This window comes from Conger conger, chromosome 15 (genome assembly GCF_963514075.1).
Source record: "Conger conger chromosome 15, fConCon1.1, whole genome shotgun sequence".
In the NCBI taxonomy this organism is placed as follows: Eukaryota; Metazoa; Chordata; class Actinopteri; order Anguilliformes; family Congridae; genus Conger; species Conger conger.
The window spans coordinates 11,018,504-11,044,019 of NC_083774.1; the positions used below are offsets into that span (position 1 = coordinate 11,018,504).

Here is a 25,516-nt window from a genome sequence, read left to right on the forward strand (position 1 = left end):
TGATTATTATGCAAATTCCCGCGCACTAACGAGACTGCTCCTCCGAGCGGAGCCTTTGTTTTGAGCCGGTTTTGAGGCGGTCTCCAGCCTGCGGTGAAAGGTGCCAATATTGCGTTTTTCCCCCGAGCTCAGGGGCCAGCGCAGACGACACTGAACACCTCACGCTGCGTGGGGCCAGCTGAGGACCTGGAGACGGACGCATTCCCACACTGCTGCCAGCGACGGACAGCTCACTGTACACCAGCACCCGTACACTCGTTACTCACCCTCCCAGGGCCTTCCTCCCTGTGGGCGCCTGCCTTCTGCATGTTCATATTTGATCTGCATTCATGCACTGTTGCGCCAAGTCATGAGTCTCTCTTGCTTTTTTTTTTTTGAACAGGTAAGATATCATGAAGCAGCCGGGAGCATTGCAACAGCACACATCATGACTAGGCGTGATTCATTAATCCAGTATCTATTGTTAGCTAATAATTGCAAAAAAGGAAAATAAACATTCCAGCCCGATATAAAAACAGAAGGGAATTCGTCAGAGCTCGACGGCACAGCACACAAGGTATCATTGTCTTTCCCGTCAGTCCACCGATCCGAGTCTCTGGTCGGGCAGATTTCTGGTAGCAGTGATGGGCGGAGGTGTGGGCGGTGGCACGCCACGCCCTCTCACAATTAACTCGTCATCTCGATCAGTCATCATCCGCACCCTGCCCGAGCAGCCAGGCCCGTGCGCCCCCAGACGTTTCACAGGCATTCCTGCCCGGAGAGGGCATGACGAGACGTCCCGAACGCGGAGAGAGAGCCGGCCTGTCGGGACTCGGCTTCAGCGATGACTATCCAATCAGAGATTCAGCCTTCTGCAGCGATCGCCCCGTAGCTCGCTGGCTCTTATAGCTACCTGACGAAGGCGTATTTGTAGAAGGTGATAAACTGTGTGTGGCAAACACTGGGCTCTTCCTCTCCGCGGAAGTGAGTCACAGGTTCTAATGAAATAAACCAATCGAGCCCACGTCTCCAAGGGCTTCAGCTTATCTGGGGCTCAGCGTGAGAGCAGAAATCTGATCTCCATTTTAACAATAGCTGCGGCAAAGTGGCCGATAACTCAGCTCCTGGCATCGGGGGCCAAATATTGAAAGGAGAAACACTGCTCCGGCCGCTGACGCTCCACAGGGATGAGGAGAATTTGCAAAGGCCTCCGGGCGCAGTAGGCCAAAATGTTCGGGGATTGTGGGAACATGAGCCATCGGAAAAAGTGTTGCTTCCATCCTCAGGAAAATCCAAGGCAGGGCCCATGGCTTTTACATCAAAGTGAACAGAAGCTCAAAAATCTGTGCTTAATGCAGGGGTCATTAGACTGTCAGAAACGTGCGTGTTCTGCAGTGCTCCATACACCCTGTCACTCAGTTCCACCAGGCCGCTTAAAGACTAGAACTGGAAACAACTAAAAGAGGTGAAACCGTGTTATCAGCTTAGAGGTAATAACTCCAGCAGAGCTTAAAATCATATGATTGTACATCCACACAAAGCCCTTCTACTCCGTAGCCTAGAGGTCTCTCAAAAACAAGCGCTGGGTCCACACGAACACGAACACCCCAGACAGTTTAAACATGCCCTGTCACACCAGGAAAACGGGAGAGCCAAAGCAAAGTTTTCCCAGGGCTGGGGGAGATGGTTTTCTCACTGCTAAAGAATGGACCTGCCAGCCTTTTGTCAGACAGGCCAAAAAAAATTAAAGCCTGTAGTCAACTGCAGTTAGATAATGCGCATTCCTGGGTCTGTGCTGGAGAGGGTGGGGTGAGGGGGAGGGAAGGTGTCTGGGAAAACCCCTGACCTTCCTCATGAAAGAAACTAGAAAGTTCATCGATGATATGAAACCAAGAAACTTCATCGCTGTGAAGGCTTTTCTTTTGTTGATCACTTGAGTCACAGACATACCTGTACAAGCAGCCATTGTGCCACTGTCACTATAGAACACTTGCGTTCCTTCGCTTAAAATGGCTGACAATGAAGGCCAGACAGGAAGAGATAGGATTACCGCCGTGGTTCAGGTTTCTTAACTTCACCCGGCTGTGAGAAAAATGTTAAGGATGTTGTTTTCTCCGCCACGGAGCCGCGGAATGATTGATGCAACCTGGCGGGTCCTGCATCTGATCGCGTGCAACACTGCGGAGCTGACTGCAGCCCCATCAGTGAAGCCGGAAAAATGCACAGGGCTTATCATGGCAGTGTCTGAAGCATTACACACTTCTTGTTGTCCTTTTACAGTGGGATAAGAGGGCGGGCACAATGCCTCACAATCATAACGTCAACGTTTTGAGCTTTTTTTTTTTTTTTTTCAGTGTTTGGCCTTCTCCTTACCCTTGGTGTTATTATACCCAAGGTTCTCTAACCTTTACCCCTGAGGCAATATGATAAATAATGAACGGATAAAGGAACACAAAAAACAAATAGAGGAGTGAAGAAAAGTTCAAAAGTGCAAACACCTACAAGCCTTCTAGTGCGTTCCACGAGCCAAACAGGATGTGGCACTTGTGCACGGCAGGCTGTAAGGGCAAGTGCAATATCGGCCCAGCGCCTGATACGCCCAGAGGAAGTCATTAGCGAGGCCCGTCTCGTTAAAGAAGAAAGGGTTTTAGAGTGGGTAGGCCCCGCTCTGTATGGCCATTACCCTCGCTGGTCAAGAGATAAGAACGTTCCTCTCAATTTACACAGGGAAAAGACGCACTTTAGGAACGTTCTCACAGGAAAGGAAACCGGCGTAACTTGTCTCTGTCCAGTTCCTACTGAGACAGCTAATTAACTTCACAATGCATATCTCCTGTTTAAAATACTGCTCTTCTACCATCAGCTACCTGACTATATTTTTTTATAAATAAATTATCCCAGCTCACTTTTGGCTAAATATACTAACATTCACTTTATGGTAGATTCCATTGAGCATTGGCAACAGAACTGTAAAATAAATGGTATTAAATGTAATAACTTGATTTAGCAAGTTAAAAAAAACACCATTTATTTCTGGTAGAACGAAGCTTGGAGTTCTTAGGGAGTTTCAGAGCTTGAGAGAGCTTCCAGTCAACATGCACCAAATCCCTGCAGAGCAAACTGGAGGCAAAAACAAAAAATCAGACCAAAAGTCGTGTTGACAATTGGCTGAACCTAAGACTGTTTTTCACCAGGAATGGTCTGAGGGAGAAGGCACACTTACACTGTTTCCACTGCAAACACAGACCCGTTTTTACAGACTGCCGTTCTGACCCCCTATCGAAAACACTGCAGGCTCCTTCCAAAATATCTTTACTTTGGCAGCCTGCGCTTTTTATTTCTCTTCTTTAGAAACTGATTCCTCCAGCTAAAGGCCTTTACTGCAAATATGCTCCATAATTCAATGGAGACAAAACAAACGGACCGTGACTTAAAATGTGAAGCAATGAGAAGGAGCCTGGGGCGGAGGGAGAGAGGCAGTGAGAGGGAGCCTGGGGTGGAGTGAGAGGGGGTTTGGGGTTGGGGGCTGGGGTTGGGGGCTGGGAGTTGGGGGTTGGCGGTTTAGGGTTGGGGTTTGGGGTTTGGGGTTGGGGGCTTGGGTTGGGGGTTGGGGCCTACCTGTAGTCCTCGGTGAGGCTGACGCTGGACTCCTCCTTGCGTAGGCGCGACAGGGCGGCCCCGCCCTCCAGCTGCAGACGCACCAGACGGCTGTCCTGCAGAACGCTGTGCATCACCTCCCTGTATCTGCTCAGCAACCCCCGAGCCTCCTGGAGAGACACACGCAGCCGTCAGTCAAACCCAGGCCTTTCCTCCTGGGCAGGAATGTAACCTTTCAGAGACCGACAACACCGAAGAATGTACACTACACTACCATTTAAACAGGCAGGATGTGGCCTTAAGACCTTGATTGGTTGAACGGATACTGTTGCTTCACTTTCCCTGAGGTAGGAAGGTGCTGTCGGAAATTCCAAGAGGAGGAAATAAATGAAGTGCAACAGCAGTCCTCAGAATAATGGAAAATGACAATTATTCAATGACAGTTAGCGAGCGAGCTAGCCAATAACAATGAAGTTCAATATATACCCTGCAAAGGTCAAATCCTGTATCGACAAACAAGTTTCTCAAATAGGATTCTCAAACTGCAGTACACAGGTATAGACATGCGTGACATCGGTTTAATTACACCCTATACATACACATGGAGTTTGGCTAATGCTGAAAGACAAGCTATGAAGAGCAGCCAATTAGCTGCTTTAATTACATGTTTATGGCACCTGTCACTGTTCCCAGACTACGTACTGAATGTCACAGAAATCCGAGTAAACCGCTGAATCATTTAAGAACCTCAGGCTCCCAATTCTGTTCATGACTGGGGCAGGGCTGTTCTTTGGGGGCCCGGAGAGGAGCAGCAGTGTGCGCTGAAGGCACGGAGCCCTGTCTGAGGGGGCCTCCTGTGGACTGACAGCGTCTTCATCCACTGGGGGCAGCCCAATGAGCTCTGTTCAGCCAATCACAGCTTCTGAACAACTTCCGGAAAATGATAAAAGCGTTTCCGTGAAACGTATACAAGTCCATCTTCTGAACAGGTAGAAACCTCCATAAAAACATAAAAGCTCACCTTGTGACAGGTAAGAGCTTCCGTAGAAGGATAAAAGGTCACCTTCTGAAGAGGTAAAAGGCTCTGATAAGGGCTTGTCTTGCCATTCGGAAATCGATACCAGGTCAACAATCCTGTTTCCTTCTGCCAGACATCAAAGTGTGATTGTGAGAGCCTGGTGCCCTTAGTGATGGCTGCAGGGAGAGGCCTGTTCCCCTGGGAGTCTAAAACAAAGCGCTGCCTGTTATCTATCTATCCTCCGGAGGCTTCAGGTACTATCGGGCCGGCGGTGGCCCGTGCTGGCACCAAAACGTCAGCTGATATCGAACAAAAAAATGTTTGAAACTACGCTGAAGCGAGTCACTCACGTTTCTTTTATGGTAAACTCCGCGCTAGAGCTTGAAAGATTGCCAAACAGCAACTGCTTCCCTAGTGCACATTTCTGACACATTAATTTGCAGTTCATCGATGCCAGGCCCTTCTCAAGTTCGGTCATGTGTATGGCAGGGTTTTTGCTGCATCCACAATTGCAATACCAGAATTTGAACAAGCTGTTAATGAGGTGCTTTTCATGTTCATCACAGGATTATTTACCCGTTTAAGCCACATTATGTGAGAAATGTCTCTGCAGACCATGACGAAAAAAAGGCAATATTGGAAACAATTACATAAAAGGGGGTAAAAAAAAAAGAAAAGACTAATCCAATTAAAGACTGATGTGAATCAATACACTCCTAATCTGTGAACGTGTGAGCATACTGCCACTAAAACAAACCATCTGGTAGATAATGAGGAATTTACAGACAAAGGAAATGTTAATGAGCCAAACCTGCTTTGTGGTATTTAGTTTAAGAAAAACATTATACAAGAACATAAACACTTGTTCAGCAAGCTAATTAAGAGCATACTGAAGTGAAATTTGTTCCCTTTTTTACATATTTACAATATAGCACAATAGGCACATGGCGGTTTTATCCTTCATGGCATGCATAGCTATGTCTGACAGAATGTGGCTTAAGAGGGTTTAGAATCCCAATAAACATAAAGCAACATAATCAAGAAAAATTAACAACTCATTATTTTATTATTTGTTCATTGTCGCTGGAGTAAAAGGCAGCATACGCACGGTTCCCCCAGGAAGGAGTTTGGGAACCACTGAGCTAGGCCATTATAAACAGATGGCAAGTCTGGTCTTGCATCGGGTTTGTAAAACTATACTGAAACAAGGGTCCTACTGATAATGATTAACACTCCAACGTACACCTCTCATATCCGTGCAGTCTTCCCAGAGACTGAGAACAGCATAAAGTGACCTTTGACCTCAGGCATGTAAACATACCATAAAGATATGACACAGATGACACTCACATGACTAGAGAACTAGTGAGCTGGAACAATGTGTAAAGTAACTATCCTCCAGCTCCATTATACACAGACCAAAAACAACAGACATTGAGCCCCGGGGGAGCGGGTGTGGGCGGGTACAGGGTTTTTGGGGTTCAGATGTGTACTGTAGGAATACAGGAGGGGGTTATGAGCGGGTACAGGGTTTTTGGGGTTCAGGTGTGTACTGTAGGAATACAGGAGGGGGTTATGAGCGGGTACAGGGTTTTTGTGGTTCAGGTATGTACTGTAGGAATACAGGAGGGGGTTATGAGCGGGTACAGGGTTTTTGGGGTTCAGGTACTGTAGGAACACAGGAGGGGTGTGTGAGCGGTTACAGGGTTTTTGGGGTTCAGATGTGTACTGTAGGAACACAGGAGGGGTGTGTGAGCGGTTACAGGCTTTTTTTGGTTCAGGTATGTACTGTAGGAATACAGGAGGGGGTTATGAGCGGGTACAGGGTTTTTGGGGTTCAGGTTTGTACTGTAGGAACACGGGAGGGGGGTGTGAGCGGGTACAGGGTTTTTGGGGTTCAGGTGTGTACTGTAGGAACACGGGAGGTGGTTATGAGCGGGTACAGGGTTTTTGGGGTTCAGGTGTGTACTGTAGGAACACGGGAGGCGGGTGTGAGCGGGTACAGGGTTTTTGGCGAGCCCCAGTAGTTACCTCGGCAGTAGCAGGAAGTGACGTGGCCTCCAGGCCGGAGACGGTGCTCTTCAGCAGGCTGACGGCGTCCTTGCAGCTGCCAATCAGCTGCTCCACCCTCTGGGGGGACGGACGGACAAACGAACACGAGGACAGAAGAGACACAGGGAGGTGAGGGGACCCGTCTGCTCACCAATCACATCTACTCTATAATGCCCTCCAGCTCTTACACACCCTCCATGGTCCTATGTATTGTCCCACACAAGACAGGACGGCAGGTCATTTATCACAATGACAGACAGGGTAAATAACCATAGGCACTGGAATCAGTTTGACGGTTGAGGCAGTGTCGCAGGGAGAGATAATTCCCCAGCAGCCACTGCACAGACAAACATGCGACTCGTCCGTTTTCTTTTATTACACAGCAACACAGATTGTCCCTTCAGTCAAGGTGACCTTTCTCCAGATACAAACGAATCATGAGAACAATCACCTTGACGCAAATGTCAGTTTGTGTCATCCTGCGCTAAAAAGAGAACAGTCCAATCACGTGCGCTGGATGGAGGAGACGCGTGTTTAGTTGAAGTAATACCCCAGTAAAGGTCTGTGAGGACTGTAACAGTGGTATTCATTACCCACTACTTACGACAGCGATGATGCTAACGCTAACGCTCACCATTCGGAAACTAATCCAGCTGCTGTGGCAGAAGGGGAAGGTGCCATCAAACTCTGTCGGCAGTTGGGCGCCTTCCACGTGTTTGTGCAGAGACTTGAGGGAGGACAGGGGCTCAATCTGCAGGACACAGACACACAGAGAACCGGAGTTAGAGAGGGTGACCACAGTTAATTACACATCACAACTCCTCTAAAGCACACACAGCCATTAGCCAAAGTCTCTCTGTCTAACTGCACACTCACAACATGGGTGGTGTGTTGGCATGAAACTCAAACCCAGACAAAATAAAATGAACAGAACATGTCTATTTGTATTCTCTGGGCACACTTAGTTCGAGATCTCAAAGAGAGACGTGCCACTCAGACACAGTGTCCTTAAAATAACCTCTGACAAACTGTTTACAAATGAGAAATAATTCATCAGAAAAGAGAGATCCAATTCACGTTTACAAAGTTGATCTGAACTGAGTAACTGCTAAATTAACAAGATAAATAAGACACATCCTTTGTCCAGAGAGCAGGCGTCAAATTAAATGGAGGGTAATCTCTCCTTTTTTGGGAAAAGTGAAATGAGCTCTTCCTTTTTTCACTCAGGTGAGTGACAAACTGTCATTTACATGGACAGTAATACTTGCTATTTGACTACAGGTGACACTGAGACAAGCCAGGCGCCCTGCGTGCAGAAACAGCAATAAGCATTCTGCCTGGGGGCAAAAACAACAGATCGCTGAGATCCAGGGGTCAGGTCAGGCCAGCTGTGCCAGTAGCCCCTGGACCCAGCCTTCTCCTGAGGGCAATTCCTCACCACGCACCGCCTTATCCCAACAGAGCACCAGGATTATAGCTGCCACTGCTCTGCTCTAATACAGGAGCCCCTGTGAGTACATTACAGGAGTGTGTGTGAGCTGCTGTATGCATCACTCTGGTACAGGAGTGTGTGTGTGAGCTACTGTATGCATCACTCTGGTACAGGAGTGTGTGTGTGTTACTGTATGCATCACTCAGGTACAGGAGTGTGTGTGTTACTGTATGCATCACCCTGGTCCAGGAGTGTGTGTGTGAGCTACTGTATGCATCACTCTGGTCCAGGAGAGTGTGTGTGAGCTGCTGTATGCATCACTCTGGTACAGGAGAGTGTGTGTGAGCTGCTGTATGCATCACTCTGGTACAGGAGTGTGTGTGAGCCCCTGTAAGAACATCACTCTGGTACAGGAGTGTGTGTGTTACTGTATGCATCACTCTGGTACAGGAGTGTGTGTGAGCTACTGTATGCATCACTCTGGTACAGGAGTGTGTGTGTGTTACTGTATGCATCACTCTGGTACAGGAGTGTGTGTGTGAGCTACTGTATGCATCACTCTGGTACAGGAGTGTGTGTGAGCTACTGTATGCATCACTCTGGTACAGGAGTGTGTGTGAGCTACTGTATGCATCACTCTGGTACAGGAGTGTGTGTGTTACCTGGATGGCAGAGGACTTGTCCATACGAAAGGCCAGATCTCTGTCAGCCAGCAGCAGGACAGTGTGGATGCAGCCGGGCACCGTCTCCTGTAAGAGGATGAGACAAAATGTTTAACCACGTGGCCGTTACAACACTGCCTTTTCACATACACACACATAGACACACAAACACTCATAAACACACACACACACTCTCACAAACACATATTCTGACAAACACACACACACAGACACACTCTCACAAACACACCCACGTGCACACCCACCCACAAACACACACACACACACACTGACAAACACAAACACATGTATACACACTCACAGAAACACACACACACACACACACACGCACGCACACACGCACACACACGCACACACGCACGCACACGCACACACGCACGCACACACACACGCACACACACACGCACAGACACACACACGCACCCAGGTTTTATTAGCGCAGTACTGAGGGCGGACCTCGGTGGGTGAGTCGCGGTGCTTTGTCTGAGCACGGGGAGGGGTGATATGATCACAGGACCGCAGCCGTAATGGCCCTGGCTGTGACACTAAAGAATGCGTAATGTGACTAATTTCCTCTGGGGAAGAGAGCTTCGTTACCCCTGCCCGGTGTTCTGACAGCCCCTGTCTGGAGTGAGCTGTACGTCCACACACACACAGACTGTAAAAACACTCCACATAAAACCATCTTCAAATAAACACACGGCTCACATTCTCTCTTTCACTGCTTTTACGCTTTAACTGGCGGCCAATTTTAAACCACTCGGGATTGAGGCATTTATTAATTTTATGATCATTATCAAAAACCTTAGACCTGGATTTTTAATTAAAGTTCATTGCATATATAAATAAGAGACCAAATGTCAGGAAATAGCTGCTGTGTTTACAGTACATTTCAGCATTTAGCAGATGTTCTTTTTGAGCGCAGCTTACACAGATGATATTTTACCTACAGTACAATATATTTGTACAAGACGATATTTACTGAAGCTATTTCGGTTAAGTCATTGCTCAAGGGTACAGCAGCACCCAGAAAGACTAGTTTTACCATGAATGTGGGTATTCATCTCTCTCTCTCTCTCTCTCTCTCTCTCTCTCTCTCTCATATGTCATATGACCAACCGCAAAGAAACTATGTTCAGCAGCAGACAATGCTATTGATACTAATAAAAAAAGGCATTTTTGTCTCAGTTTACCATTGTATAGTTCACGTATTTTACATGGATCACCATACAAAAAATATTGTTTTCAACACTATGAATAAAAACGTAGAGGGTGTGAGTTTAACAGAGCAGAAATGCCGGATATTTAGATTTCCCAGACTCATCTTGTATAGCTCAAATAAATAAAAAACACGCCTTTAAATGAGGCAGATTATAACGCACAAAAGTCACCACTCCAATACAATATGCATCTCAGGAAGGACTTTGTCCACAGGCATTCCTGACCAAAATACATGGATATTACCAGCCATGTGTCACATTTCCTCCACTTCCACCCACATTATTAAAGTGACCAGAAACAAGGTTAAAGAAAGCAAACAATTTTTTGATTTTGTGTGGGATGATTTCATGGGTACAGTACATCCCATCAACATGCTACACACAAATATAAGACTATTAGACATGATGCCTAGTCAATCTTACGCTGCATAAAAGTTTACCGGAACATCCCTCACGTTGGAACTGCTTCAGTATACTGAGGTTGTGAGGCTTCATGGCCTGCCTACGAGTCATGGCGTTTCCACTAACAGTGCGGTGGGTGACTGAGGCTAAACCCTCACCGTCAGGCTCGTGTTAACCACACACCCTGGCCCTCAGCGCGTTCACCGTCAGCCATTTTCCAGTCTGACATGTTTTTGTCACTTTTAAGTAGCAGGGCTGGGTTTTTGCGGCACAGTTATTTGCGAGGGAGTATTTTTGACAATCACGCCAAATCCTCTTTTCAACAACAACCTCTTCTGCGCGAAGAACGACTGCCAGGACTGAAATTGCTCTGAATCGATTCCAAAACGGTGACTGGATCTAAAGATAGAGATTGAAACAGACGTCTTTTACAGGCGCTTAAGAGCATGATTCATGCCTTTCCCCTCCAACAAACCAGGCAACGCATCGCAACTGCAGAGGAGAATAAAATCAATTGGCGGAGAAGCCATACGTCAAGCTCATTAAATTGGATAAACAGGTCTGCGGAGGGCAGCCGTGTCAGTGGGAACCTCTTCTAATAAGATGATGTTATCTTCATCAATAGTGGCAGAGCGCACCAGAGCCTGGGGGTGCTCCAAATGAGATCACAACTGTGACGGTATTCATTAGAGAGAGGGGCCGCTCCACCACCTCTGTCATTGTTAGCGGTGACCCCGAGTGGAGTGAAGGGCATCCCAGCCCGACTCGGCCTTCCCAGCATGCCCTTCCCCAAAACTACATCTCATTTTTCAATAAGGCTGCCACTCAAACGGGGTAAATTATTAGCATCCCGTATAATGTATAAAATCCTGTTATGTGCTACTGAAGTGTTAACCCCAGGTTCTCTGCGCCGTCGTATTGGGATACGTGCACCTGATAACTTTGACTGAATCAAACGAACTCACAGAAACCCCAGACTTAAGATAAACCCTCAGAAATATAACGGTAATCCATATCTTGCAAAACACCGAATTTGAACTGCATTTAAATGCCCTCAAAATCACACCATAACTCCACATTCCACAAAAAATATCCTGTTAAAACACAATTTCATTATTTCAGTGCCCGATTCATAAACGATAACACGCGACAATGGTTACACTAAAGCTAGACACGTTTTCCGTCACAGAAGAACCAGGGTCACACATATGATCATTCTGGGCTGGGATTTCCCATCAACTAGCAGAGTGGCCTGTCCCATTATCACCCTGGCCTTTCACTGAGTAAGAGGAGGCTTGTGGTCTGTGCTGGAGGCTCAGCTCAATCTCCCGGCTGGGCTGGTAGGGAAATAAACACAGCCAAATAATGGGACAGGCCTGCCAGCCTCAGGGCAGCCAGCTAATCAAATACTGTACCACTGCTTAGCACCCGCTAACCATGACCAGCTGAGACATGTCCTGAGTGTTTATCCTGAGAGCTCTGCGCATTAATCAATCCACAAGCGCGTTCATATCTCCTGCCATACAAATCTCGCCATAGCCTGCATCCATTACTGCTAAAGGAATACATTACAGTCAGTACTTGACACTTGATGGTTGATAACATAATAATCGCATTCTGAGATTTAATGTTTTCTTTTGAACAGATGACAGGGAAAGATATGAAGAAAAATGATGCCATTAAATTATTAACCTTTCAATTGATGCTGCAAACAAAGCATCTTAGGAAATTAAAAGCGCCTCATTGTTTCACTGAGGACAACTCAGTTATAAATTACACATCCGCAAAGAAAGACAAACTACCACTTCATATTTGATAACATCTCATTTCACCGCTCACAAGTGGATCAGAGACATCACAGTTTGTTAAGAACAAACAGTGTCCTTACATACCTGTAGGATATTAAAGGCTTTGAAAAGGGCAGGAACAGGTGAACATCTGCGGGCATCCACCAGGACGGCTAGCCCCATGGAGCTCACCTCCTTCCTGCAGGAGACAAACAGGGACTGTGAGTTAAAAACAGCGCTCTCACCTCACTGAGACACGGCTAACAAGCCCAGCAGTGACACGTGACTCACCTGGTGATGGTGTGGAAGTACTCCAGGATCCTGGCGAGTTCGCTGCTGTTGCAATAGGGATTTAGCCAAGCTGTATTTCTCGTCGTCACAATCACAAGGGCACGCCCGCATTTGTCTCGTGTACCTACGGTCAAAAGAATGTTTTGAATAGAGATGTCAAAATCGCAAGAAGCAAGAACAATAGGTTCGCCTCAGACGTTCCCATTAATGCCTCTCCACCGAGGCCAGCACCAGGAGTTCATAAAAATGCCATTAGGAGAATTATCCAAAGAGAAAAAAGTAATTACAGAGCCAATTCCCCCAGAGTCTGTCATATTACCATGAGGGATGAGCCAAAAATCTTACACGCCCACCCACTCATTTCTCCCGAGCGTGATGCGTCTTGTCAATTAATCACAAAATGTCTGGTAAGGAGAAGGGACCCCAGGCACTTCCTGAGTGAATATGTGACTCAGTGAGAGAGAACTGTCTGTACCTACAATACACACAATCTCCTGCCAATTAAGCCATTTTATTAGACGAGCAGATAAGTCACAACACTTCAGTGTTGCGATTTCCAAAGCTGGAACCATAAAGTCTGCTGGCTTCATAAAGCCAGCTGTGCTGAGTTTATAACAGCATGGTGCACAAGTGGAGTTTATAACAGTATGGTGCACAGTCAGGGCTTATAACAGTATAGTGGTGGTGGCTAGGCAGAATACACTCTTATGCAGTACCATGTGGGGCCTCAGGTCCCGTAGAGGCTAAGGGGTGGACTCACCAGGCAGACAGAGCACTCCCGAGCCCAGCACCTCTCTGTTGATGCTGTGCGCTTTGGAGAGAACAGGCTGGGCCTTGGCCGGGACAGGAGAGAGGCACACTGAGTCCTGCTGCTGTAGGGTCATGGCGTCCTCCCGGCTGCCCACCACATCGACCGGCTTCCCCAGAGCAGAGGCCTCCCGGCTGGGCATGGGCACCTGTGCTTCCCCCTGACTGGAGTCTGCTAGAGAGACACAAAACAGCAGGTGGCTCAAGACACGTGAGCGCACGCACACACACACACACACAGACAACACACACACACAAACACACCCACCCACACACACACAGACATGCAAAAACACACACACACATACAACACACACACGCGCGCGCACACCCATACCCACCCACTCACACACACACACACACACACACACACACAGACATGCAAACACAGACACACATATATACAACACACACGTGCAAAACACACCCACCAACACACAGGGTGTATAGTCTACACAATGGAGATACACCAACAGAAGTCACACGCGATGATTGTTAAGGCGCTAAAAGACTATCGGGGTAATTATTATTATGGTATACGGCCCAGCTCCAGGTGGAAGGGTCTCATGCACGGTACAGCAGGGTTTCACACGCAACGCTCGGGCAGGCTAATCCGGCACATTCCGAGAACCCTGGGATAGGAGCTCCACAGCGCAAGGAAGCCTTAACTCAGGCTCCACATCGCCGGCAGACCCTAAAAAGCCATATCAGCTAAAACCCAGACAGAAAAGGCTTACGGAATCATAAATGTCATGTAGTCATATAACAAGGACCACAAAAACGGAAAACTAAGAGAAACGATCTTGCCGAGACATATTTTTAGGGGATTTTTTCTTTTTTCTTGTCAGAACACTAGAGGTAGTGTTCAAGGGAGTGGAGGTGTTGGGGGGGGGGTTAGGGGTTGTGGATTTATCTGGAATGTTATTACTTGTAGATAAGAGAGAAAAGAATTTGTCAAGTCGTGGCCTATTACAGGGTCTCCATTTCAGCCGCTTTCTAAGGCTCGCTGTTCCTGGGCTTGGCTGCCTCGGCCGGTTGTACACACTGCCCTCCTGCAGTAAGCCCCGCTCCAGAAACACAAACACTGTCAGCGTTTCCAGAACTCTCTGGGCGCCCGGTCCTGCCACTGGGGGGGGGGGGCGCAGAACCCTGCCCGAGACAGAAGCCCCACAGTCTGAGGTGCACTTTCTGCTGTGTCTGTTGCAGGACCTGCGCTGGCCTGGAGGCCTTCCTGACAGTCAGGGGAGAGGCCGGGTCACTCGGTCATGGCCTCTTTTAAACTGCAGGCGAGAGCAGGGCCAGTTTATGAGAGGCTGAGAGTGACCATTACTGCACTGCAGGCCCACTCAGCCTGTGTGAGAAGCATATGAATGAACGTCACCAGACTCTCAACCGCTGAGTTCCCATACAGCTCTTATTAAAAGACCCCTCCAGCAAACGGATGGAAAACGAAACGAAGCAAACTAAATATCATGGAAAGATATTTCCATGATTTTCTTAACATCTGGAATATGTGCATCTGTATGCACGAATGTGTGAGTGTATGCACATGTGTGCGATTGTGTGTATGTGTGTGAGATAGAATGACCCAACGATACATTTAACACAGAATTCTATCCAATTCATCTGCTGCCAAATTTCTGCAAATTAAAACAGGATGAAAACTCAACATACAGGCTCAAACCACAACGGCAATCTATGTAGGCTACAACCTCAGGAAGTCTTCCTTCGCTGCCTGCATAAACGCGCACAGATGTTACCTCAAGAGCACAGTGTTACCGAGCATGCATGTGCATCAGTGTTCACTGTTCTCCTCCTGAGTCAACACACCCTTGCTGGCTGCATATTATTTCTCCCTTCATGTATCTACTGAGATCCACACCACAGCAGCTGTGTATCTCCATTGCTGAGCTCAGTGAGCATGCGCACTATCGGATTACACTGCACACACCAGCTCACACATCCACAGCACCGCACGCCTCTATCGACGCCAAACTCAACTACGCCGAAACTGAATCCTGTTCGATGTTCCAGATACAGCTCCGACTGCAAGCCGCACAACGCCCAGAGCATGTGACCCAATATAAACGTGATTATTCTCCACCGTCTAAATACGACTCTAAAAGGACCAAAACAAAGTGTCTCCTGTTAATTTCAACACAAAGTGACTCTCCTGTTCAGTCCAAAAACAAAGTCAGTATCCTGTTCAGTTCAAAACAAAACAAGTCTCATGATCAGTCCAAAACTTAGTGACTCTGCTGTTCAGTCCAAAACAAAGTGACTCTCCTGTTCAGTCCAAAACAAAGGTGGAGCTCCTGTTCAGTGTTCTCCACACCCTGCTGCTGCAGCGTCTCCGAGGCACGCCTCGTCCCGATTCATCACGCGGGCCTACAGGCCTGCCAACCGACGAGGATTCCAGAAAAAACACTACAGCTATCTCCTGTGTCACGCTGAAGCTTTTTTCCTCTGTCCAAAGACGATAATAATACTGGAATGCCAACAGGCAGCTGTACTCAGACCAGGCATTTAGGAGACGTCCGTTCCCCCGTCGAGCGTCTGACGCCAAAGAGCCGAGAGCAGGGCAGACTACGATAGCCTCCGATAGCAAGCGGACAACAGTGAAGGACGCCGGGTAATCGTAAGGTAAATAAATCAATAGGACAGGGCTATTTATGGCTTCAATAGGCAGTGGAAAAATAAGTACGTTTGAAACATTTTAGCCGCAGGAACGGTCTTATCTATGGACTATCTGGGCCCTGTATCTGTTATTACATTACTTTGAAAAACATATGGAAACCATTTCTGAACAAGCTGGTTAGTTGGCGAACCCAGTTTTGCAAAGACTAAACGACTCCCAATGACACGTGAGATAGTGAAGAGAAAGTATAAACAGAGCACGGGTTGGGAATGAGATGTTGAGTCTGCTCACAGATGTGTGCGTGCTGTTTATACAGCAGCGGAGGGGAAAGATGAAGATGAAGAGGAGGGTGAAGAGGAGGGAGGCACCCGCAGGACTGATGGGAATGCCAGCAGCACTCGAATGATCAACACAATGAAGCTGTGTCCCAAGCAGCTCTAGTACATCAGCCAATAAAGCCGTCAGTATTAAGCCTCTAGATAAAGAGAGAAGAGTCAGGAGGGTATGGAGGCTTAGACTATGAGCAGAGTGGAGGAAAAGGGGGGTATTTTGACAGTACCTGGTTGATGAGACCCCTCTGGTTGTGTTTTGTCTCCTCCCGCAGGTGGTCCATGGTCCAGAGCCACATCAGGCGTAGCGGTGAGTGTCTGTGTGTCTGTTTCACGCACAGGCCCATCCTCTGTCCGTTCCTCCGCTCCCTGCACCTCCTGCGGAGCGACCGGGTCCTGCGGGGCGTCAGGCAAACCGCCGGACTCGTCGCCCTCACCCACCAGGAGCGCCGGTCCATGTGACGCCCCGGATTCAGGACCAGGAACGCCGCTGTCCTCTGGGATCTGCGCACGGTCCGTGGCTAATGCCACACGCTCATCCTCTGTCTGAGCTGGCCCTGGGCAATCCGAGACCCGGCCGTCTACATCCTCTCTCTCTTCCTCCTCTTTCTCCTCAGTGCCCTCTGACCCTGCCACCTTCTCTTCTGAAGCTACCCCTGTCTCACCGTCTTTACCAGGCGAGCTACCCTCCTGAGTGGAGAGGTGTTGGGGCGCGGGCTCTGACGTAGTCGTTTCTGTTCCGTCTGCCTGCTCCACCACAGCCTCACCCTCTCCTGCCCCCTCCAGCTCACCATCCGCCTTCTGCGTCTCTGTAATCTCACCTGTGTTCTCACCCTGTTCTGTACTCTCACCTGTACCCTCACCCTGTTCTATACTCTCAGCTGTATCCTCACTCTGTTCTGTACTCTCACCTGTACCCTCACCCTGTTCTGTACTCTCACCTGTACCCTCACCCTGTTCTATACTCTCAGCTGTATCCTCACTCTGTTCTGTACTCTCACCTGTACCCTCACTCTGTTCTGTACTCTCACCTGTACCCTCACTCTGTTCTGTACTGTCACCTGTACCCTCTATCTGTTCTGTACTGTCACCTGTACCCTCTATCTGTTCTGTACTCTCCCCTGTACCCTCACTCTGTTCCGTAATCTCAGCTATACCCTCCCTCTGTTCTGTACTCTCATCTGTACCCTCCCTCTGTTCTGTACTCTCATCTGTACCCTCACTCTGTTCTGTACTCTCCCCTGTACCCTCACTCTGTTCCGTAATCTCAGCTATACCCTCACCGTGTTCTGTACTCTTACCTGTACTCTCCCCTGTACCCTCACTCTGTTCCAAACCCTCAGCTGTATCCTGCTGCAGTTCCAAATACGCAGGTGTATCCTCACATGTACCCTGAGGCTGTTCTTTACCTTCAGGTGTACCCTCACACCGTTCCGTACCCTCACCTGTGACCTCATCAGTGCCCTGCTGCAGCTCCGAAACCTCACCTGTACCCTCACCTGTACCCTCTCCCTGTTCTGTCACAGAGTTGCAGCAGGACTGCTCAGTCTGTTGGGCAGAAGGGTCTGTGTCACTGAGGAAGGCTGATTCTGCTTCACTAGGGCCCGTTTTAAGACTGTTACCCACCCCTGTCTCAATAGACAGAGGGCTGTGCATGTTGGACAGGGGACTGTCCCCCTCTGACGGAGTGCCCGTGTGTGTGGAGGGGGAGAGGGTCGCCTGGTCGGACTCTTCCTGGGCGAGGCCCTCGCTGGCCTCCCTCGGTGAGTTGTCCTCCGCAGGGTGCGGCTCCAGACCCGTCGGTTTGTCGTCAGTGCTGTCGCTGGGGGAATCTTTGGTGCTGACCTCGACCACAGCCCCGCCCGGCACCTCCCCGCATTCCGACGGCGAATCTCTTAAATCTGCAGGTTCCTCCGCAGAGGCTGCGCCCGTCCCGTGACCCAATGGCGAATCTCTTAAATCCACAGGAAGGCCCGAGAAGTCAGGCTCTAAGCTCTGTAAGCTGACGACTGTAGAAATATCCGCCGCGGGAGTGTGAGGAGCACCCTCCAAGCGCTCGCCTCCCAGAAACCCCTCCTCACCCCCGTCCTCAGTCCGTGTGGGGGTCAGGATGACGGGACAGTCCGAGGGTTTCCGAGGTCTGACGTCCTCAATGAGTTCTGAGTGAGGCGTGCTCTGGGAGCAAGTGCTGTTTTTGAAAGCGGACTCTGGCGTTTGCTCGCTAGTCCTGGTTCTGTTTTGGTTTTTGTAGTTGAGGGAGACGGACTGGGTCAGGGAGCCCGTTTGGGGGGACAGGCGGGGCAGGGTGATGTCCAGCAGGTCCACGTACTCCCCCTCGGCCTCAGAGCCCCTGGCCCTGCGGTCCGGGCCCCTCCGGCAGGCCCTGCCGTCCGTGTGAAAGCGCCCATCGCCCCCGCCGCGCCGGGCCTGAGGCTCAGCGTCCTTCCCTTCGGGCCGGCCGTCCTGCACCCCGCCGGCGCCGCCGCCCTCCGTGGTTTTGGCCTTGTTGACGAACTCGGGGTGCACCACGTCCTCCCAGGGCACGCGGAAGATGTGCCCGTCCCCGCTCAGCAGGCAGTGCTCCAGCGGCGAGCCCATGCGCTCGCGGTTGATGGAGTCCAGCCAGTCCATGGTGAAGATGGAGGAGTGGGTCACTGCCGGCACCTCCAGCTCCTCCACATCCTGGCCGTCCCAGGACAGGCTCTTGAGCAGGACGCGCGGGGCCTTCTTGGGGCAGGGCGCGAGCTGCAGGTAGAAGTCTCCGGGCCTCAGCACGCGCCAGTCCAGGGAGCACAGCTGGACTATGACCTTGTCGTGAACACACAGCGGCCAGCCCTCGTGGCGGAACAGGAAGCCATTGTATGGAAACTGCGAAGGGCACAAGAGGAAAAAGTCATCAGAGCACGCCCTGTACCGAAATAACACCAAATAACATCTACAATTTCCCAAACTGAAGATACGAATACAAGTGAAACCTGGTAGCTTGTGTTCGGCATTTCATACGAGTATATGCTGTATACATACTGCAGACGTGGAGACCCATAGCAGGCCAATTCATTAAATCATTGTTACGACTCTTGTCAAACGTGAAAGTTACGATACAAGTGAACTGATGGCGAACTCCGTAAAAACATTCTTCTCCTTTCCTGGCCGATGCAGTACGCATTTGCACAACAACAGCCTTGTAACCGTACTGTACAGATAGCAGTCAACAATTACAGGCATCCTGTGGAATTATGGGCATGGCAAATAACAAGGATTTCATCAAAGGCTCAAACCGGGCCACAATTAACATTTCTGGGATGATATTCAGTTTATGCATTTTTATGAATAACCACATTAAGGGACATTAAGCGGTTTGTGCAAAGAGCACGCATTAGTGCGTGACTCAGTGAGAGAAGCCAGTTCAACCACTAGTTTCTGAATTATATTTAAACAGACAAAGGTATGCTTTCATTCCATAATTATTCTTTGAGAAGGAAATGCTTTCAGGGTTTTCTTTGTAAGCGGATGGGAGTGTGTCTTTAATAGAGTCCTACAGGGGATATGACTTTAAGAGAGACTTCCAGCCCGTCAAGCAGAATTTTTTTTTTTTTTTTTTTTTTTTTTTTTTTAGGCCTTTTTTTAGGCCTTTTTTTCTGCTTTATTAGACAGTATAGTATAGAGAGACAGGAAGAGTGGGAGCGAGAGAGAGGGAAAGACATGCGACAAATGTCAGACGGTCGGATTCGAACCGCCGACGTCACGGCTCGCAATGACCATGCAGTCAGTGCTCTACAGGCTGCGCCACCGACACACCCCAGAATTTTTAACTATTGTAACTGAAACAAACAAACAAACAAACAGTTTAATTCCCTGGCAGAACTTTTCCATAGCCTGGTACAGACCGCTCCAGTACTATGGTCTGCGCCTGTGGACCATCACGTGAGTGAGAGTGCCCATTCAACGAGTATCGCTCCCTCAAACTGTTTGAGTTCAGAGGTCACAGAGCTCCTACAGAAACTCAAATAGTTTAGACATGACAAGGTGTGGGGGAGGGGCCCCTGTGCTTTGGGAGGGGGGCTGACGCGAGGATGACCCGTGTCTGACCCAGCACCGATCTCCCGGGCCCAAATGTGACCCAGCGCTAAACCGACAGGTCCCGTGCACTCTGACGCTAACAATCCTCAAACAGTCCGCCATCCAGTGATCTCCTTTCAGCCGGGGCTGAACGGCGGCGCGGATCTAGGCCCCCCCACCCCGTCCGTGACTGGCGTGAGCTTGAAGGGGTCCGTAACGCATCCGATTCACATGACAGCTTCCCCCTGCCCTTTGTGTGCCGGATTCCCGTCACGGCGGATCAAAGCCGGAGATTACAGACCTGCCTTCAGCCTCTCCCGTCAGTCCGCCCTGGGTCACCGAGCCCTGTCTGTCACCCGCTACTCCACACAAAGCCCCCAGCCCCCAGAGTTAAAGCCGGGCTTAGTGCACTGCACGCCCAACAGACCTGTCCCCACAGCTCCAAAGCCAAACTCCACTTACACTGTCTTACAGCCTAAGAGGTTTACCCGGCACACCATTGTTAAACATCCCGATTCCCTTCTGACCATTCTATTCCTAATGAAGTCGGCCCAAGCCACACATAAGAAAACGTCCTTAAATCTGTGGAAACATAGTCATCAGCGGTGGAACGTTAGTTCAGCCCAGGCTCTTAGTTTGTGTGACAGATTGAGTGTTAAAAGAGGGAGGAAGGAGCCTCTCTCCCTGGCTTGCTCTAAACCCCAGGAGGGCATGCAGGGTGACACCCTCAGCAGCAGCGGGGGCCCACCGTAAACAGATAAGGTGTCGGGGGTGGTATTCCCCACCAGATGAGAAAGCCGTTGATGACAGCACCCATAGGTCTTCTGTCATGGCATGAGAAACCCACAGAATGAATTCTTTCTAGCCCATGTTTCAGCTTAGTAACACATAGGGAGGTTTCTGCTGTGGCCTCACTCTTGCAATGTAAACACGCATTAACCATCTCTGCTCCGGCTACTACAACTGCAGTCTATGGGCAAACCCTCTCACAGTCAAATGGCCAGTATACAAAGCTCCAGGTGGAGGGGGGGAGGGGGAGGTCACAATGACGAAAGTGTGGAGAACTGGGGGGTAGAGAGACATTTTAACTGACGATTTTACACCAGTATGGGATAACTTTCTTCAATAACTAAAATAAGAAGCGGTTTCAATTACACCAGGTCTGTTCTATTTCATTTATTTTTTAAATGTCAGTCTTGACATTGGACAAGGCCATGTTCCTGGCCTCGGTGCAGTACACTGTCGGGGGATGGGGGTCAGGGGTTGGGGCGGCTGGGGGTAGAGGGTGGGGGGTATGGGCAGTGGGGGGATGGGGGTTGAGGCGGTGGGGGGTAGAGGTTTGGGGCAGTAGGGGGTATGGGCAGTGGGGGGATGGGGGTTGAGGCGGTGGGGGGTAGAGGTTTGGGGCAGTAGGGGGTATGGGCAGTGGGGGGATGGGGGTTGGGGCGGTGGGGGGTAGAGGTTTGCAGCAGTAGGGGGTTGGGGGTAGTACTCACGCAGGCGTCCTGCTGAATGCACTGCAGGATGTGTTTGGACGGCACCAGGAAGTCGATGAGGTAGCGCAGCCCGTCCCCGTGGTATGCGCTCTCCACCACGTCCAGCACCTGGCAGAGCACGGTGGCAGCGGTGGCCTCGAAGGGCGGAAAGAGCGCTGCCAGGGCGTTCTGGATGCAGCTGTCCAGGGATTTAGAGTCCTGCGCGGGACGCACCAGAGAGAGAGAGCGCACGTCAGCACCGCCCCACACCCACGTCTCCCAAAACACAGCACGCACACACAGCGCAGACAAAATGGCCGCTCTCACAGAAGCAGGTCTAATTGGCTGGTGGCAGAAAGCCGGCCCCCTGTGTGAAACGCGACTCCACCGGGAGCAGCAGGAGCAGGAGTCTGAGGCCTGCTGGAGATATTAGCCCCGGCCGGGCCCAGGAACACAAGGCCAGGGCTTCACACAAGCCGCGCACCACGTACCCCCTCTGCCTTTGAATTAGGCCAGACTGCGAGGCGTGCGGTTACACTCTGCCCTAAATACAGGCCCTCCCCCGGGACGCTGCAGTAACCCAATGACAGGTTCAGCTGTCTGTGAGCATTCTCCAGCATGGCCCTCACAGGCCCTCCTGCAGACCGGCCAGATGCAGCCAAACAACCGCAGGAACAGCAGCGACTGAGAGTGCAAACCTTCACACATACAACACTCAATCACTGCTAGAAACATTACAGCACTCAAACAGGGTAACAAATATTACAGCACTGAAACACTGACAAATATTACAGCACTCAAACACTAACAGATATTACAGCACTCAACCACTGCTACAAACATTACAGCACTTAACCACTGCTACAAATTATTCTACTCAAACAGCAACAAAACATTATACTCAAACATGGCTACAGGACATTACTCCCTCTGCATCCGGTCTCTATACTGTCCCAGTGTATGCATATCAGTGCATCAAACACTGATATTTCTAGTGCTTCTTACATTGTGTGTATGTTCAAAAAATAAATAAAATAGTCTTAAAGCTCTGAATAATAAATATCTTGTTTCAGTATGGCATCTGTTATCCAAATTTTAAAACCGTGACCCCACACATACGGGGCTAGAATCAACATGCTGAACACCCACTTGATAATATCTGCAATTTATGTCGTCGTGTAGTTCAGCTACTAATCTAGCCAAAATTGAATGTAAACATTTAACAGGAAGGACTTTCCACAGTGGTAAAGCCTGAACGTGTCAAATGGCACACATTTACTATAAGTTATTGTATCTAATAAAGGAATAATGGGAATACAATACTGAAATGGAAATAGTTCCCCAATATAAATTTACTTTTCAATTAAGGTACGACAAGTGTCCTGTTTACACAAGTGTTCTGCTCAGCACAGGGCAGCATTGTAGCAGCCAGAATAGACTCTCACATACCGCTGTGAGGAAAATTCAGATCCATAAAAACATGAGAACCCAGTACATTTAAAAAATAAAAATACATGGATAGACCCCACAGAAACAGTTAAATAAAGAACAAAAGCCTTCATTGTCTTATCTGACGCTCACAGAACTAAATGAAAGTATGTTACAATCAATCACGGTTTTTTTTTGTATCGGAGATCAATCACAGCCTGCAGCAGAGCTCGTGTCAATAAACAGCCGTCAGTGGAAATCTCGGCTTAATTATAATAATGGCTAACACACACACACACACACACACACACACACACACACACACACACACACACACACACACACACACACACACACACACACACACACACACACACACACACACACACACACACACACACACACACACACACACACACACACACACACACACACACACACACACACACACACCAGATAGTAAGAATGGGCTCTCTGGCGCTGGGCAGAAAAGATGTTTTCTTTGTGTAATTGCAGGAAGTAGTTTAAGCCCGGTCAGCGCAGTGATCCAATATCACTTTTTTTCTTTTTCTTCCTTTTTTTTTTTTTTTTTTCAGAGGCTGCAATTTATCATTGGCCTGTATTATTTCAGATGGTGTACTATGAATGGGTGGGCTGCGGTCTGTTCCCAGGGAGACCAGGTTACAGACCCCGATACCACCGCTGCTTCCTCCTCCTGAGAGAGGAGGAGGAGGAGGAGGAGGAGGAGGAGGGGGAGGTGAAGAGAGAGAGAGCAGGAACAGACCGGCGCTTCTCCCGTGCAGGTGTGCCCCATGCAGACTCCGTGTTCCAGCACAGCGCCCCTGACTGCTCCACGACCCCTGGGCAAGCCCGCCCGCCCCCGCCCCCGCTCCCGCCCGCCCCCGCTCCCGTCCGTCTGCTCTTTGATGCTGCCAGGGGATCTCAGCACACTTTAATAAAGTTATTCCGGTCCACCTTTCACTTCCTCCCTCTCTCCCCATTCATGTCGTGCTGCTGCCATTGACATTTCAAGTCCAAGGACTGCTGCTCAGGACTGGAGACTGATCGGATGATACCCTTGATGGAAAAAGACACGAGGCTCCTATTGCCCTTGTGCACTGGCTGAACAGAGAGACTGATAAGAAATACCGTTTCATTTTCAAGATGGATGATAATACCAGTTCTTCCATTATTAAAGTAGCCTGCCATTTAACCACCAGGCTTTTACAAATGAATGTGATTAAAGAAGCCAGGAAAGATAAAAACATGGCTTATTCAGCAGGTATATAACTCTCTAGGAAAGTGCAGGCGTTCATCTTCCAGTGTGAAATGGCCAACAGCACCCTGGAGCGGCCCCTGGGGGGCCCAGTCTCACAATGTCCCCTGGGCCCTGACTGCTCCAAAGTGGGTGCCTACAAGGCATCCATCTCACTCAGAAGGGCCACACATGCAGACCACAGTCCTCCAGGGATTAGGTCTTATTTCCATCCTGACCGAAGAGAATGATCGTTAACGCTCGGTTCTAGCTAAAGAGACAGATCTGAAATGCTCGCCACAAGTCCTCGCTGAGCCAATCGATAAACACGTATACACAATATACTCGACACAAACAATGGACTAACTGCAGACGTATTTAAGGCTCTGTTCTCTCGTATTACCCAGGATTTTTTGTTTAAACTCGCATAATTACATTCACAAGCTGTTGTTATGAACAAATCCTTTAAAGATGTTTTTGTGTATTCCAGGCGATGGTACAATGACGTTGTCGATGAACAAATTAAACATTTTATTAAATATAGAACAAGTTTAACATTTTCATACGTTTAGAGACAAACCATTATGCAGATGTTGGTCTCTTAAAAATGCCACTCTCTGCAGCTCTAGAGCTGTAAAATCACTCGGTCCAGAAAAGGCCTTTCACCTTAATTGCACAGGAAAGAGAAATCAATACACTGTTTCTCATCCAAAATATTCAGTTGAGTAGAGGAGCAAAGCTGCCCAAGTTTCCCTTGATTATCCAAGGAACAATTTTAATATTTTCCAGAGCTGGTCATAACAAGGATATCTATGCTCAACGTCTGAATTTGATTCCGCTTAACTCACCTAATATCCACCAATTACTTGTAATATTGTCAGTTGACAACAGCGCGTTCAGATGAAGAATTGTAGCATTTCGCGTAGGCCTTTTGTGGGAGACATCCTGGTAAAGCCCAGGAGACCAGCCAGGCTGCCCTGGCCTTCTTACTCAAGAATACAGTACTTATAAATTCTGGGCAACGTCTACAATACCATCATCTAATAAAGAACTGTAGCCATGCC

General features: G+C 49.0%; 1 protein-coding gene across 4 annotated transcripts in view; it reads right to left on the minus strand.

The window, feature by feature from the left end:
- LOC133111861 (puratrophin-1-like) overlaps nt 1-25,516 on the minus strand; it is a 55,833-nt gene that overhangs the window by 23,503 nt on the left and 6,814 nt on the right. For 2 of the 4 annotated variants that reach the window (XM_061222488.1, XM_061222487.1), the window contains exons 2-10: nt 21,791-21,988; nt 16,466-19,103; nt 13,222-13,443; nt 12,462-12,585; nt 12,276-12,369; nt 8,741-8,827; nt 7,281-7,397; nt 6,626-6,724; nt 3,598-3,746 (exon numbers count right to left, since the gene is read on the minus strand). In XM_061222488.1, the coding sequence (XP_061078472.1) occupies nt 3,598-3,746; nt 6,626-6,724; nt 7,281-7,397; nt 8,741-8,827; nt 12,276-12,369; nt 12,462-12,585; nt 13,222-13,443; nt 16,466-19,103; nt 21,791-21,988 (3,728 nt within the window). The remainder of the gene's footprint in view (nt 1-3,597; nt 3,747-6,625; nt 6,725-7,280; nt 7,398-8,740; nt 8,828-12,275; nt 12,370-12,461; nt 12,586-13,221; nt 13,444-16,465; nt 19,104-21,790; nt 21,989-25,516) is intronic. The other 2 variants (XM_061222490.1, XM_061222489.1) reach the window with 2 other exon arrangements.